This window comes from Lissotriton helveticus, chromosome 3_1 (assembly GCF_964261635.1).
Source record: "Lissotriton helveticus chromosome 3_1, aLisHel1.1, whole genome shotgun sequence".
Classification (NCBI taxonomy): Eukaryota; Metazoa; Chordata; class Amphibia; order Caudata; family Salamandridae; genus Lissotriton; species Lissotriton helveticus.
In genome coordinates this window covers 1,865,334,689-1,865,350,217 of record NC_136061.1, presented here as the reverse complement: position 1 = coordinate 1,865,350,217, position 15,529 = coordinate 1,865,334,689, and the positions used below count along the sequence as shown (strand labels likewise).

General features: G+C 45.4%; 1 protein-coding gene across 4 annotated transcripts in view; it reads right to left on the bottom strand.

Annotated features, from left to right (window-relative positions):
* LMNTD2 (lamin tail domain containing 2) overlaps positions 1 to 15,529 on the bottom strand; it is a 353,472-nt gene that overhangs the window by 133,697 nt on the left and 204,246 nt on the right. For 3 of the 4 annotated variants that reach the window (XM_078682838.1, XM_078682837.1, XM_078682835.1), the window contains exons 2-3: positions 12,628 to 12,721; positions 10,973 to 11,107 (exon numbers count right to left, since the gene is read on the bottom strand). In XM_078682838.1, the coding sequence (XP_078538964.1) occupies positions 10,973 to 11,107; positions 12,628 to 12,678 (186 nt within the window). In that variant the 5' untranslated portion in view covers positions 12,679 to 12,721. Of the gene's footprint in view, positions 1 to 10,972; positions 11,108 to 12,627; positions 12,722 to 13,340; positions 13,547 to 15,529 lie in introns of those variants that run through there. The other variant, XM_078682836.1, reaches the window with a different exon arrangement.

Here is a 15,529-nt window from a genome sequence, read left to right as displayed (position 1 = left end):
TGTTAAAACCAAGAGTAGGATAAAACAGTCATATTGATGGCCTGGTATTGATAAAGACATTGAGAGAATTGTGCATGAATGTGTTGAATGTATAAATTCTGACAAAAGTCTTACCACTTGTATATCCAAGATACATCCCATTATAGATACTGATATGCCATGGGAGAGGATTGGCATTGATATTTTTGGCCCTGTTAAAAACATTGAAGGTATTCCTCAGTTTGTTTTCGTGATTATAGATCATTTCTCTAAATGGCCTGAATACAGAATTGTTGAAAGATCAGACAGTGAAACTGTTTTAAAATTTCTTGGTGATGTTTTTTGTCGTGAGGGTCTTCCGAAAGACATTATTTCTGACAACAGTGGACAATTTGTTGGTGATAGCTTCAAGAAATTCATTAAAGAGTCCAGAATTACCCATAGGACAACCTCTGTTCATCATCCAGAAGGAAATGGCAGCGTGGAACGCTTTAACAGAGTTATAAAAGGGATTATTGAACTTTCTAGTAATAACGACAATGACTGGGAAGATGAGTTAAGGAAAACCATTTGTGCATATAGGATTACTAAAAATGATTCGTCAGGATTCTCACCTTTTGAACTGATGAGAGGTCGTTCCCCTCGCACAAAAGACATCATGGGTTGGCTTGATTGCACAAAGAAAGTGGATTGGTCTGTCAAGAATGTCAGACAAACCCTTGTTGACAATCAAAGGAGTTGGATGGACAAGCACAACAAGAAAAGTAGAAGTGTCAATCTTGAGGTTTGGAGATATTGTTAAAGTGAAAAAAGGAAGGATTACATGTAAGGGAGAAAGTAGATATTCTGATCCACTTAAAGTTGTCAAGATTCATTGTAACTCTGCTCTCCTCGGTGATGGCAAAGTATGGAATGCTAATAGGATTGCTTTGTTTAAAGGGAAAATTAATCTACAACCAGTTACTAGAAACTTTGAGTGGATTCAAGACAACGATGAAACCAGTGTAAATCCTCAAGGTATCAATGATACTGATGTACCGCTTGTAACTACTGACGAACCTTTGTGCAATGCTGGTTTGTCTACACAGGTTGAGCCCAGCGTTTCTCGGGGCTCTACTTAAAAAAATATTGATTCTAAGGATTGTAGTTCAGCTTTGTCACGCTCAAAACGTGTTTGTTTCAAACCAAAGAAGTTTGAGGACTACGTCACATGTATTCATTAATTGTTATTATTATTAAAAAAAAATTCTCTCAATTGTGTTTTGTTGTATAAGGGGGGGAGAAGTGTTGTGTCTCGAGCTGGGCTTGGCTTGCGCAGCTCGAGCACTTGCTAGTATCTCGAGTTGATTATGTTGTTCCAGCTCGTGGGTTTATGTTTGAGTGGTGTGAGGGATTCCAGGTTTCTATTGGGGGAGAGAGAGAGGAGCGCTGAGAGTGAGACGGCTGCGTGACTGTCCGTGTGTCCCTAGCTGTTCGAGGGTTTAAGTTTAATAAAGGAGATATGTACTTTTCACCGGTTTCCATCTTCTTTACAACAAATAGTTTATGACTTTCACGGAAACTAAACCAAGACAGAAATAATCTCACTAGCTCTCACCGCCCTATTTCAGAGACCATAATCTTAAAAGTAAAGCCCCAAACTCCAAGACACGGGAAGAAAATGGACTCACAGCGTGCCGGGCTGTGTTCCCGCATGAAGTGTGTACTGTCGCTTTAAACGCCGTGAATCTTGCGGTGCCACTTGGTGACAGGACTCTTGTTGTGGTGGGCAGCCCACAAACTGCTGGCTGCCAGACTGGCGCGTGCTGTGCGCAGTGCACGCGACGAATGCCAGGCAGCGTCTGTCAGAGCAGGTTGCTGCCTGCCCTTGACTCCATGCCCTCCGCAGCTATGCCACTGAGTGAGCACAATGTAAATACATACCATTTTCAAGGGGCTGCTTGTTCAATGACGCTCTCCTTTCAATTGCCAAAATACAGAATGGCTTTGAACCTAAGCAGAAGAGGACTTGTTCTCCCCTGGGGCGACATGGTGTTCATTTAAAGATTTGTTCTGGGGCCGCTTTCCTCTCTCCTCCACTCCTAGGTATTTTGTAAATAACCCGCCCTAGGTGCCAGGCTGAAGCCGGCCCCGCCTGCTGAGCCAAGTTCATTTAGTAGGGTTTTGCTGCAGGTGGAAACAGCGTTGCAATACCCATTAACAGGTTTGTGGCCGCCTCATTCCTTTCATCACCAACACCTTAAAGGGGCAGTGCCACCGAGTGTTGTGAGTCAAAGAACAAACACCGGCTCCCACAGCAGTGTCTGTGTGAATTGGCTCACGTTGGGCAGGGACCCGTCCTTCAGTGGGTTTTACTCGTTGACTGTGCACATGCGTGCATATCACTTTAGAGTTAGCAAAGGGCCGGAGTTGGGATGGGTGGCAGGTTTGGGGGGAAGTGTGGTAGGCTGCTGGGGGCCTTGCCCCTCCCCCACTTCCGGGGTTTTCGGGCGAGTGGAGAATGCCAAAAGGGTTTGAAGCTCGGGGGTTGGTTGAAGGGGAAAGGGGCAGGGTTAAAAGGGGAGAAAGGCAGGGGAGGGCTCTCTTTTAGTGAGTGTACGACTGGCCACAAGAGGCAGGTAGGAAGTGGGAGTTGGCGCAGGCCCAAGTACAGTTAGAACCACAGTTTTGGTTAGAGGGGTTACTGGCGGGGATGACTCAGGTTGCAGAATAGGGAATGGGAGGGAGGCGCTGCAGGCCCTCCTCAAGCCAGGGGCCTTAGAGCGGGTGAGGGTAGTGGCGGCTCCTCCGCAAAGGCTCCTTGAGCAGTGCAAAGAAAAAGAAAATGATAATAATAATAAGTTATCATCATTTTATTTTTCTTTGCCCCAGCCAGGTTGGTTGAGGCAGGGTTTGCTCACCGCAGAGGGAGCATGAGAGGTTTGCAGTCCCTCCCTACGTGCGCATGACAGATTGTCTGTCCCTCTAGGGCCAGCCAAACCGTCATGCACACTTGGCATGTTCTCCATTGGACTGTGTTGCACAGACCCATGGAGAACATGCCCAGCCTCCACAGGCACTGCCTGAGCAGCCAAACAGGCCGCTCAGACCAATCACGACGCTGCTCAGACAGAGTTGTGATTGGCTGTGAGAGTCTGGGAGCCCGGGTGCTTCCGGTACTGCCAGCAGACAGAGGAGAGGCATGCGACGGCAGGAGAGGTGTGCAGCGACGGCGGAGAAGGTACGTTTTTTAAAGTTTTTTTTTCACCCACCACCTGTTCAGAGGCACCCGCCACTGGGTGCAGGTGCCTCGGGTACCCTGGCCAGGAAGAATGGAAGCGGGAGGGGTAGCAGCCCAGTATTGTCTTGCTCCCCTCCAAAAGCAAAATCAAGTAAGGAAGGAGCCGCCCGGGGACAAGCCCCAGAAGCCGCAAGGACAGAGGAGAGGGCTGGCAGGCAGCCCCATTTTTAAGGTGGTTAGGCCGCACAGAGCAGCAATGGTGAGTGAAAAAGAGATCGGTCGCTCACCGGCATTCCAGGAGCAGGTGGAGACTAGTTCTGTCTAACCCTGGGCATAGTTCGTGTAGTAGCGCTACGCATAGCTACGCGAAGTGCACTTCACACTACGCGAGCTACCCATAGCTACGCAAACTGCGTAGTGCACTGTGCAAATGCTGCTTGCACTCATTACACAGTGCCGGATGCTTGTCCGCACTGTGCAATCAGTGCAAACCGCATCTTGCACAGTGCAATCAGTCGTTTTCTGTCACTCGAGTAGATTTCTACTCGAGCAGCAGCTTTCTCAACGCGGACTGGTAGTTTCTCATCGTGAGCGGTCGCGAGCATACGCGACCACTCGCAATGAGAAACCTGCCCTACCCGCATTGAGAATATTGCCGGGAGGTTTATTTTCCACGCTCGCGATCGGCAACTTGATGTTGCTGATCGCGTACATGGAAAAAGTCTCCAGGATGTCATTTTGCTCCCTCGTAGTCGCCAACTTGACGTTGAGGACCGCGAGCAAGCAAAAAGTGACCACTACGCTACGCGTGTTTGCACTGTGCTAATTGCAATTAGTGTAGTGCGAAGTAGCACATACTTCGCGAACTACTTGAGCGTAGCATAGTACTTCGCCCAGGGTTAGTTCCTGTCCAGGTTGATATGGCGGCTCAGCAGGCCGGCAGTGCAGTGGAGCGCCACATTGGATCCTGGGGGGCAGAGAAACGTGTTGCTACACATGTCGATGCTGAGCCACGCTGACCACCCGATGTTCATGGAAAGCGGAATACCAACATTGAACACAACAGGTAAACTCAGTCAGAATTACCATCTACTTCAGGTTCAGCTTTGGAGTCTGCATCAGCAAACAGAAGGCAGGTTGATACCCGTGAAGTCTAAAGTGCCTGCCAAATTTAAGGAATTTGTAATGTATTGATTCTTGCAAACGTCATTATTTTATTGTTTTCCAGTGTTATTTTATTATCTTCACTGTTTATTTTTTAAGGGAGAAGGGAATGTAGTAGTGGCAATAATGTTATTGTTATTCATTCAGAGTGCGCCTCTGCTTGCTCCTTGTTCTATTACAATCTGTGTATTAACAAGTGGCTTTTGCGGCTCTGTGAGCGGTGGGTGAGAATTCCAGGTCAGTTATGTTCTGAGCTGGAGTCCTAACTAGCCGGTCGGAGCATATAGTGGACGTTGTCAGAGGAATAAACTCTTATTCTAAATCATCTATTGTCAGCCTAATTCACTTCTACAGGCTAACAGTTCAGGTTCTAATCAACAGCTCTTAGACTTTCAGCCTGCAACCAGGGGTGACGGGCTACCCCCCGGGGGTGGAGAGAGGGAAAGGCTTGACATGGAGGCTGTAAGGATTAGGAGGGATAGCTCAGCAGCTTGGAAGGAGGGAGGGAGACAGGTATGTCTTGAAGAGAGCCAGCTGGCAGTGGAGTGCCCACTTGTGGTCCAGTTACTTTAGACTTTGCATTAGCAGGAGAAGGGCACGGAGTTTAGAGCTTGGTTATCAGCAGATGGGAAATGGGGTGAATTGGATAACGGTTTATGGTTATATATACAGTGAGCAGTCTGTGATTGATATATTGCTCCTTTCCATAACATCATGGTCCAGGGCCCCCAGGGGGGTGTGTTGGAGCATTAATAAAGGCTCCTCTCTCAGGGAGTATTGCAAATTTTGGCACAAATGCTCCAGATGCAACAACAGACACCCAATCACACATTCTGGAGTACCGGCCAATGCAGCAACAGCTAGTCAAGGAGGACAATTGAGCACCTTCTCAGGGTTCCCGGCTGCCCGTCTACACGGCACGCACTTGGCTAATCTCTTCCAAGCATCTGCCCGGTAATACTGAACTCAGACTTGCACTCACTGCATCAGTCTCCTGCCTCCAGCGATTGCTGCTGGTTCAAATTACACCCCACGATGGATAATACCATTTATTTTACCTAATCATAGCCTGTAATTTAATCACTGCATAGCTACTTGATACTCCCTTTAATTCCAGATAATCATTTTGCCACGTTGCCTTGGACAGCGCCTTCTGCCCCATTTGGAACTACACTACCCTTCTGGGAGCTCATCCATAGGCATTTTCATCTCAGGCATAATCTATTAGGTTCTGATAATGGTTCCCATATCCCATGGAGGGATCGAAACGTAGTTTACAAACAGTACCATGACTACTTAAATTGTTGTATAAATTATGTGTGCATTGGTACTTCAGATGTGGTATTTCTTCAGTCACATCAAAATGTCAGAGCCTTGAATTTTGTTTCCTTTTTTCTGTTATTGCTCCCCACTTCATTTTTATGTGTTATATATTTGAATAAAACCATTAATATCCATTTGGACTTCTGACATAGATTTTATTATATCTCTATGTGCTATGATTTATGTTATCCTATGGTAAGGGACCCACTATTCCTTTGTAAAATCCGACATAACGGCAGACACCCAATTACATGTTGTGGAGTACCACCCAATGCAGCAACAGCGAGTCAAGGAATGCAATCAAGTACCTTCAACCTGAGTGGGATGGATTCTGATAAGCCCCTCTCTACTAGGGAAAGGCGCAATACACCAGTTAGACTTGATCGGTTATGAATATGGTTGCAGCAGTACAGAGGCGAAGAAGTGCAGAGGTTGATCCAGGGTTCCAAGAAGGTTTTCACCTAGGTTACAGTTGTTCGAGGGAGGGTAGACAGACAGCAGTGGAGGGTCTGGTTAATGGCCTTCGAGGTCTTTAGCGTGGAATGGATGTAGCAATATGGGGCGGTAGTTCTTGAGTTCGATGGGGTGGGTGGGAATTTCTTCAGTAGCGGTCTGATCTCTGCATGTTTCCATCTGTTGGGTAAGATAGCTGTGGTGATGGAGGCGTTGAGTATCTTGGTGAGTTCTGCACTGATTTCTTGGATTCTGAGGTTGAAAAACTGGTGAGGACAGGGGTCTGTGGGTGCTTCAGAGTGGATTGAGGACATGATGGCTGTAGTGGTCTAATGGTGATCGGATTCCATGAGGTGATCGAGTGGGTGGTTTCTGTGGGTGGGCTGAGGTTGTTGAATTCGACGTTGGTAGGTTGGGGGTTGAAGGTGTTGCACATGGTGGCTATCTTGCTGTGGAAGAATCGCTTCAATGAGTTGCAGAGTTCTTGTGAAGGAGGGACCATGTTCTCTGTGGCTGAAAGGCAGGAGACCTCCCTGGCTATGTTGAAGAGTTGCTTTGTGCTATTGGCGCTTGTTTTGATGCAGTCAGGGTGTCTCTTTTGGTGTCCTTGATGTGTTTGTGGCACCTGTTTAGGGCTGATTTTAAGGTGGTCCGGTCGGCTGGATCTTTGGTGGTGCACCACTGTTTCCTTAGTCGTTTTCAGTTGCGCTTGATAGTTCTGGTGTGTACCAGCTGGCCCTTCTTACAGCTCTGCAGGTTTTGTCTGGTTTCATGGGAACAGCTCTGTTGGCACATTTGGTAATCCAGTCAGAGAAGTTCTGGGCGGGCCTGCTCCAGTCTGAGGTGACATCAGGTTGGGAGGTGTTTAAGGCCTGCGACCATTGTGTCTCCGTTACTTTGTTCCAGCCGCGGTGTGAGGAGCTGGGTGGATTGGTAGTTGGGCCCTGTGAGCCTGTGATGGTGAAACGGATGATGGCGTGGTCAGTCCAGGTGAGTTTGTAGATGTGGCTGTACTTGATTCTGTCGCTGGAAGTGAAAATCATATACAGTGTGTGTCCTGCACTGTGTGTGGGGTCTGTGACCAGTTGGGTGAGGCCAGTGTTGCTCATGTTTTCCAGGAGATTGGTGGAGTTGGTGTTGTTTGGGTTGTCGAGATGGAAGTTGAGGTCACAGAGTAATACGTAGTGCTTGGAGTCGATGGCAAGCGAGGCTATGAGTTTGGAGATGACGTCAAAGAATGCAGGTCACAGTCCTGGGGTGTGTAGGCGAGGGTGCTAATGATGGTCATCTTGAAATCGGTTTAAGGTTGGAAGCTCAGATGTTCCATGATTGGTGTGGTGCAGTCTTCGGTGGTGGTGCATCAAATTGCACCAGTGGTGATGCATTAAATTGTTAATCTAGTGGATTATGGCGATGCCTCCTCCGTGTTTGTTGGTGTGGTCACGATGGATGATCTTGTATCCTTGCGCGTTGCGGTGGTGATGTTGGGAACCCAGGAGGGGTTGAGCCAGGTCTCAGTAATGAAGATCACGTCAGGCGTGTGGGTGGTGATGGTGTCCCAGAGTTCTGTGGCATGTTTGCAGTAGGACCAGGTGTTGAGCAGGATGCACTGGAGCAGTTCCGGGGTGTTAGTGGTCTGGGTGTGGTGAGGGTTCCTGGGTGGACAGGCGATCTGGCATTGCATGTGAAGCAACAGCAGAACAAAGGGTCCTTTCGTGGATCGAGGAGAGGTGATGGAGCTATTGTTGTGGTGCCTGGGGTCGAGGGCCTGGAGCTCAGCAGTGGAGTAACGGATGGATGGTTGGAGGGCCAGTGGCTTGGCGCGGTCCAAGCGCGGATGGGCGCAGACGGTTTTGCCTTTGGTGTGCTCGCTGCGTTGCCACGCTGCGGTCTCCATTAAGTAGGTCCTGGGAGGGGACAGGGTGCTGGTGGTGGGAAGCAGGAGGGGGCAAGGAAACAGCAGGAGAGACAAAGTGACGCAACAAGGAGAGAACAATGAGGGCACAATACTTGGTAGCACTTGTACAAACCAACTAAGAGCAAAGAGGCAGAAAAGAGGCTGACTAACCAGCACTAACTAAACAAAAAGAGGCTGACCCACCACAGACTCTGACAGGAGCAGAGGCAGAGTAGGACACAGCTTCATGCAGCGGAATAGTGGCAGGGACACGGGGTGTGTGTGAGAGTGAGTGCTCTCGGCAGCAAAAGGCAGAGGACAGCTAGACTGAGTAGGGGGAGCTGGCACAGGACCTGTTCCTGTGGTCCTTCTGTTAAAGAAGGCTTCCTTGAGCCAGCAAGCTGACAAGATTTAGAGACTCACCTGTAAGAGGGACTGTGACCGGTGAAGATTTAGGCAGCATTTCCAGAAACCCCAGATGAAATTTCGCTGCTCTCTACTGATGAAGGACGAAATCCAGAAACACATAAATGTGTCTAGAGATAAACAGCCCTATCTCCGGCAACTTTGGTTAAAAACTACAGTTAAATTTGAAGTAAGCATTGATTGTGTACCACATTTACCATAATGCAAAGGGGTGAACTGTGCTGGGATGTAAGGTAGTGTGCTCCCAATCTCCCTTCTAATTAAAATCTCTTGGCCAATGTGTCAGAATAGTCTAAAATGACCACTGTCCCAGGTCGAGCAGTCAGATGAAAGCATGCTTGGAAATGATGAGGTCTTTGAGATTATTACATGCATACCCTGAGCTGGGCGGAACAATGCTTTCTAGGCCTTTTGCTTATACAGGAAGAAAGGAGATGTAGATTGAGATTGTGCAGCCTGGTGCACGAGTGTCAAAATGGCTACTGAGAACAGAAGAACCCTGCCTCCAATTTAGGTGGTACGTGCTCAGAGGGTAGGTCTACGGCCTCAAGTTTATTCGCCTCAGAGTGGGCATCCTATGAGGTAGCCATAGAGAGCAGGCCTGTGACACAAATAATATTAATGTGTCACCAGGTACAATTCATGTTTGACTCATTGGTATTTCTTGAATGAAACCTAAATCTTTCAAAGTCTACATGACATAAATCAATCAAAATAGAATTACTTCAATATGTCACTTTATCACACAGTATGCGCAACTCAAGTTAAGAATGAGAAGCTTTATAAATTAATTCTTATGTTAGCTGAGGTCAACTTAAATTTACTTAGAATGTCAATGCCTCAAGTCTTTTCAATTAATTGTTGATTTAACCTATCTACATATGTGGATTCGATTTAAATGAATGTGAACTAACCTAAATCATGGTTGGTATGCTTGAGGGAAGGCTAAATAGGGGAAGGTGGACCTCCTGCTGCTACAACCCTTGTCCCAAGCAATGGAGACTTAGGGGCATATTATCAAGGGCATTATCGCCGCTTTAGCGGGACTTTTTCCTGCGAAAGATGCGATTATTTTATCGCCCTATTAGCAAGCTGTCGCTAACAACAGTTAGCGACAGCTTGTAGGCGATAGCGACCGGTTTGGGGCCCGCTTTGCATGTCAGCGATATTTATCGCTAATGACATGCAAAGTGGGTGTACCCAAACTGTTAGCGACTGAAAGCAGTCGCTAACATCGCTACCGCCTATTATCAACGCAGGCGAAGCGATAAAAAAAATTGCGCTAAGCGCGAATATCGCCAAAACCGAACGCCTGCTCAGACCACTTCTTAACCTGTATATCCAATGGGAGGTGGATATTCAGGTTAAGACACTATTGGCGATGATGCGTGAATATCGCTGGATTTCCAGCGATATTCATGCATTGAGCCGCTATCGCCGTATATTTTATCGCATTTGAGATAAATGTTGCTAATAGCACGTTATCTCTGCGATAAAATCCAGCGATGCGCGGCGATAAAAAAATATCGCTAAGCTCATTTAGCGATAAATATCGCTAGTTGTTGGTAACCTCCTAGAGACACAAAGCAGGCAACATCCAACATTGTACGGCAATCTGGAAGCCGAAATGAAAAACCCAACAGAAAAACAGATACCAGTATAGATTCCTTAGAAATGTTAAAAAAACGAATAAAGCAAATGTAAAAAGAAATCATTTTCTGGCCCTCAGAGCCTATCCTAGGTAAAAGCCTATTTTTTCTAGAGCTAGTGTGTCTTCTCATCTTGACCATGATAGAAAAAATATGCATAATGGGTTGCAAATTGTTAGTTTGCTTTTGTTCAGCATTCATGGGAGAGAGAAACCACTGAAGGCTTTTCACATACGTTTTGTAAATAAAAATAATCAATGTGGTTGATGTGGCTGGGTGGGAGGGTTGTGCGTGTTCCTGTGTCACTCTACCAACAGATCCGGAGATACAAGTACAAATAGTACGGGCTTAGGTCATGATAGTTATTCTATAGATAAGAGGATATGTGAACATTATAATCGATTGTCAGTTTTCATTATAAGGTTTGTTTAAGTACAAGATGCCTTGGGAATTTTTAGCCTCAGGCATCGCAGAGACCCACGTCCTTCTTTTCTGTCACTGGTAAGCAAGTGGTATTTACAAGAATGAGGAGATTTCCCAGCAGTCTAGAGTCTGTGAAGGGCCACCAGTGCATGTGCCAGGTGACAAGTCAGATACCTCCCTAGATCTCTTAAGGTGGGAGCAGATGTGGTCTAGTGTGAGACTCGAGATTCCTGCCTTCCCCATTTGCCCAACGTGCGTTATCCTGCGTCTATCACTTTATTTTTCTCTACCTCAGTTCTCTGTCCAGTTAAAATAAGGTTCCTGAAAACATCATTATGAATTACCATAAAAAAGACCAAAACATACATTTTCCAATCTATCCCACTGCCAGTGCTGTTTTCTGTCTTCACCCCACGCATTGAACTAGAGTCCCCTTACCTCTAGTTTCTTTCTATCGACAGAGCTCTGGCCCACATCTTCACCACAGGGACCATCCAAGCGTTCAACTTCTTCGCTGAGTAGCAGGAGCAGCCTCTCTGATCGAGCCACTCTTTCCTTCAGCATGTGCAATTCCTTTAGAAAGAATACATGTTTGTGAGAGGTTGTGTCTGATGGACAGGACACAAAACACTGGTGAACACCCTAGTGGCACAACCAAAGGTAGTAGGGACATATAGTGTTTGTGTGATGAGAGAATCACCATCAATCTCCAAACTCGGATACCCCCACTTCGAGGTGTGGAAACTGCTGATTGACTGCTGTGGAGCGGATGTCAATCCAAGACACACACCGCACACCATTTCCTATTAAGTACCAGTGTGACCCTTCCTTTGCGTGGGGAGGTCCTCCGGCTACATTTTTTCTTTGTCGAGGCATTGCTGACCCTGGCAGAGAAAATTAACAATGGCCCCTGCAAACGCCATGGCTATTATGTATTTACTTTTCAAAATATAGCCCTGCTTTTAGAGATTTGTTTCTGAAAAGAAAAAACGAATTCTGATTGGGCCATATCGACATTGCAGCCTGCTCAGCTGGGATGAAAGTGCATGAACCACACTGGTTTGCCACAGAGCACAGAGAGAGTGTGTGCTGCTTCCCTGGGGCTAGACAGGTGGGAACCCCGCTGACCCAACGGGGTTCCCACAAAAAAATGAATTACCCCGTTAATCTTCATTGACACACTCTACTGCTTAAACATACCAAAGGGCCTCATGTGGAGATTGGTGGATGCAAGACATCGGCAAAAACTGGTAGTTCTCCCATCTGCTAAAGGAAGAATGTCATTGATGATGTCAATGGCGCTCTACCATTTGACACTTTCTGGCAGATGCGCTGCTCTGCCAAACACTAATTAAAGCCCAAGCATCTTTTTCTTCTATATATTTTCCTTCTCTTTGGTACATTTTCATCCTCTGTGTTTGAGAAATCGGAGAACTTTAATGAGCTATTTCTAGAGTTGCGTATGTCGGCAAAGCATCCATTTTTGTACAACTGAAAATGTACGTAAGTCACTCCCAAAGCTTGGAATGACGACTTATCATTGATTTTCATAAATCTACCAATCTCTGTATTCTGCTGCAAGGCTACTGTGTCTGAAGTTTACTCTTTATTTTCAGAGAGCTTCTTTCAGTCATTTTCTGAGCTTTGGATGGTTGCTTATTCTCCATTTTCAGAGATCTGAGATTTTCAACGTGCTCCTTACCGAGCACAGCACCTTGGCTTCTCTGTGATTTTTAGGTATCTGAGAAGTTCTCTAAACTGTTCTGAAAGTAGCATGCGTTTTATTCTACTTCATTTTCAGACATACAACGACTTTCGGCCATGCCCTGCATGTTGACTTATCATTAATTTGAGATAAATAAGAAATCCTATAAGGCACCCCAAAACTATTGACTATTGTTTTACCCTTGATTTTTAGAGCTCTGGGAACGTCCATATGTTGCTGACACAGCTTGGCATATTGGCTTAACCTTGACTTTGAGAGAAATCTAAATCGCTTTAGCCACCCCTTAATGCTAGTTTACCCTTGATTTTCAGAATTATGGAACCTCCGTGCAGACATTTGGAGGGACTGGCATGCTAGCTTGGAGTACCTTGGTGTGGAGGGCCTGTAGAGTTTGTTGTTGAAGCCCCAGGCGATCCATCTGGTTCTGGAGAGGACTTTGTTGAGCTGCTTCTGTTTCACACCTGAAAAAGAGAAAAAAAAAAGAACTGAGGCTGTAATATGGGACGTTATGCACAACATCATGGTCAATGGATTCGGTTCTTCTTTTTTAACGATTTCTTTTTTTTATGTTGTACAATGCTTCAATAAGACATGTGGTCTCTAATCATATACTAGTCGCATACTATTTGAGTGACAGCTCACTTTCAGTTATGCCTTCCTGGGAACTGTGTAAGAGAATGTGGTAGCAGGTTATGCCTCTGCAAACAAAAACTGACCGCAACCACTTCCACAGATGATCATCCTCTTGAATGGTCTTTGGTAGAGTTATGTGAATGTAAGCTCACATGGTTCTACCTCCAAAGACCTTTACTTACCCAAATCACATTACTCAGAATAAAATGTACCTTCAGGGTACTTATGTAGACCAGGCCTTCTCATATGAATCTCAGCCTACCAAGTTGTGTCTAATTCCATTTAAGTAAATGTGGATGCCCAACTAGAGGACACAGTTTGCTTATATGGGCTTGAGTCTGTGGTCTGTCTATATGAATCCACAAAGGCATACCTTAGTTCACTATCAAAGGCTGAGATCTTCCTGCATAGATTGAGGTCAACGTAGGTGAACTTCATTCCAGTTACCCGAACATGATTTGCCAAGGCAGGATGCAGTCCATGTACGTGGACATTGGTCTCACTATTGGGACCAGATTCTACCTTCATGAATCCCAGTGCACAGATCCAGCATGACCACACCTGTAGTCCTGGGTGATCATTACCTTCATCTGCAGATCAGGAACCACATCCATGGACTAAGTCTGCATCTGCTAGAAGAACCTGGAAAAACCTAAAGATATCAGTCTACTTTTACTGTCTGTTGCAGATCTAATGCACTTCTTTGATCTCAATAAACGTATGCACATGGCCCACCTGGTCAGCGTCTGCTGAGCATTTACAATATTAGCAAAGCATTTCATCTGCGTTGGCATTAGTGTCAGCTGGAATGTGTGAAATATGTGGGTAGCACTGCAATGTTGAGAACATTACATTTTTGGGGTCCTCAACTTCCACAAACCAAGTATGCTATATCCAAGATTTAGTTTGAAGATATGTGCGTTCAACTGCAGACCCAAGACTTTGCCACTTACAAATGTCCTGCATCCAGGAGTTAGGCCTAGTCTTGTGTCTAAGGGTAAGTCTTTGGTCATTTGTCGCTGATAAAAAGCTACAATATTCTGCTACTCCCACTACGAGGTGCCCACTTCGCATCTTGCACGGTGCACTGATATCAGACAATGTGAAATGTGCTTCTGGCATTGTAAAATAAGAACGTTCTTAAAATGTATGATTGATAGCAGGCCAGGCTCAACAAACTTTGCAAATGGCAGCTGCGTGGTACTTTCGTAACTGGCTTAAAAAAAAACAGAAACTAACTTAAAATATTCAGTGAGGGAATGGACACGGTGCAAATGTATTATACCAAAGTCCAGTTTCAAACTCAGTGAGCGCATGGACACTGTGAAAATGTAAGTCCAGTTTCTCACAGACGGAGCCCTTTTTTTATTTTTAAAGAGACATATTACCTGTTCTTTACGGGAATACTTCTGATTACACAGTCCCTACATCAAGGGAACTATTGCGCTATTGGGATAAATATTGTGCTGAATGAGGGCACAGCCAGTGGTGCCTTTCTTTTGACCACAATATGTCTTTCCCTGGGTCCACCACATATAGGAGAAGGAGGCAGGTAGTGCCCCATACCTTGGGCAAGTCTGAGTGGTCTTCAAATTTAATGCACTGACTAGAATTAGGGGTGAGTGGGTATGTGTGTGTCTGTATGTGTGCCTTTTGTGGGTGTAACAATGTCATGTCATTCATCGGTGTTCAAATCTACATCCCACTTGCAAAGACTCTTAACCCCTGCCATGCCCTCATTGACAATCCAGTCCTGTGCAGTGGAGATGTGCCTTCTCCCTCTTCCCATCTAATGCCAACCCTGCCAACTCCAGAAAGTATCAGTTGTTTGAGTCTATAAGCTCATAAAATGAGGAAAAGTTCATAAACCAATGTTCCCAACGCAAGCAAATAGATGGCTGAAACAAACATTGTCCCAGTTATAAGCAACTGGTCTGATGTATTTGTTGCTATATTCCGTAATTCAACAGCGCTCAATGTTCATTTGTCAATGTTTGAATACTGCCAGGGTGGGTACATTCTGATGAAAGCATGCATTATATAGTTCGTAATCCTGGCTATGCTGGACCAGATCATTTGTATTGATTTTATTGACTGTGTCATCTAATCTGTGCTTGACTGATTGCCAAAATGCCCACTGTTCTCTCAGACAGAAGAGCTCATCAAATCACATGCCACTATATTTAATGTAACCAGAAGGTCCCTGGATTCTTCATAACATGTCTGGTGTTTGGAGACTCAATTAAAAAAACACTTCTGCATTTTTGTCTCAGCAAGTTCTTTATAAATACCTATTCAGTGAAAGTGGCAATAATAGTTGTCTTTCATAGTTTGTTTAAATTAAAAAACGTTGAACTATATTCCACCATTTTGGGTAGAACGGTGGAATGGCGTAAACTTTGAATGCCTGATGAATTTGGTAAACAGTAGTTCAACAGTTTTTATAACATGAATGTTATGTGGTTCATCAAACAAGAAAGTGGATTTCTCTCTAGTTCAAACTTCTCCAAATTTCAGCATCTGAATTGTGGAATGCTATCCTGTGGGGTGCGTTAATCTCATTAGTTGACTCATCTCAGGGTAGCTCATAAAATGCAGAAATTGAATGACTGATCCCTTCATCATTTAATGGCAAG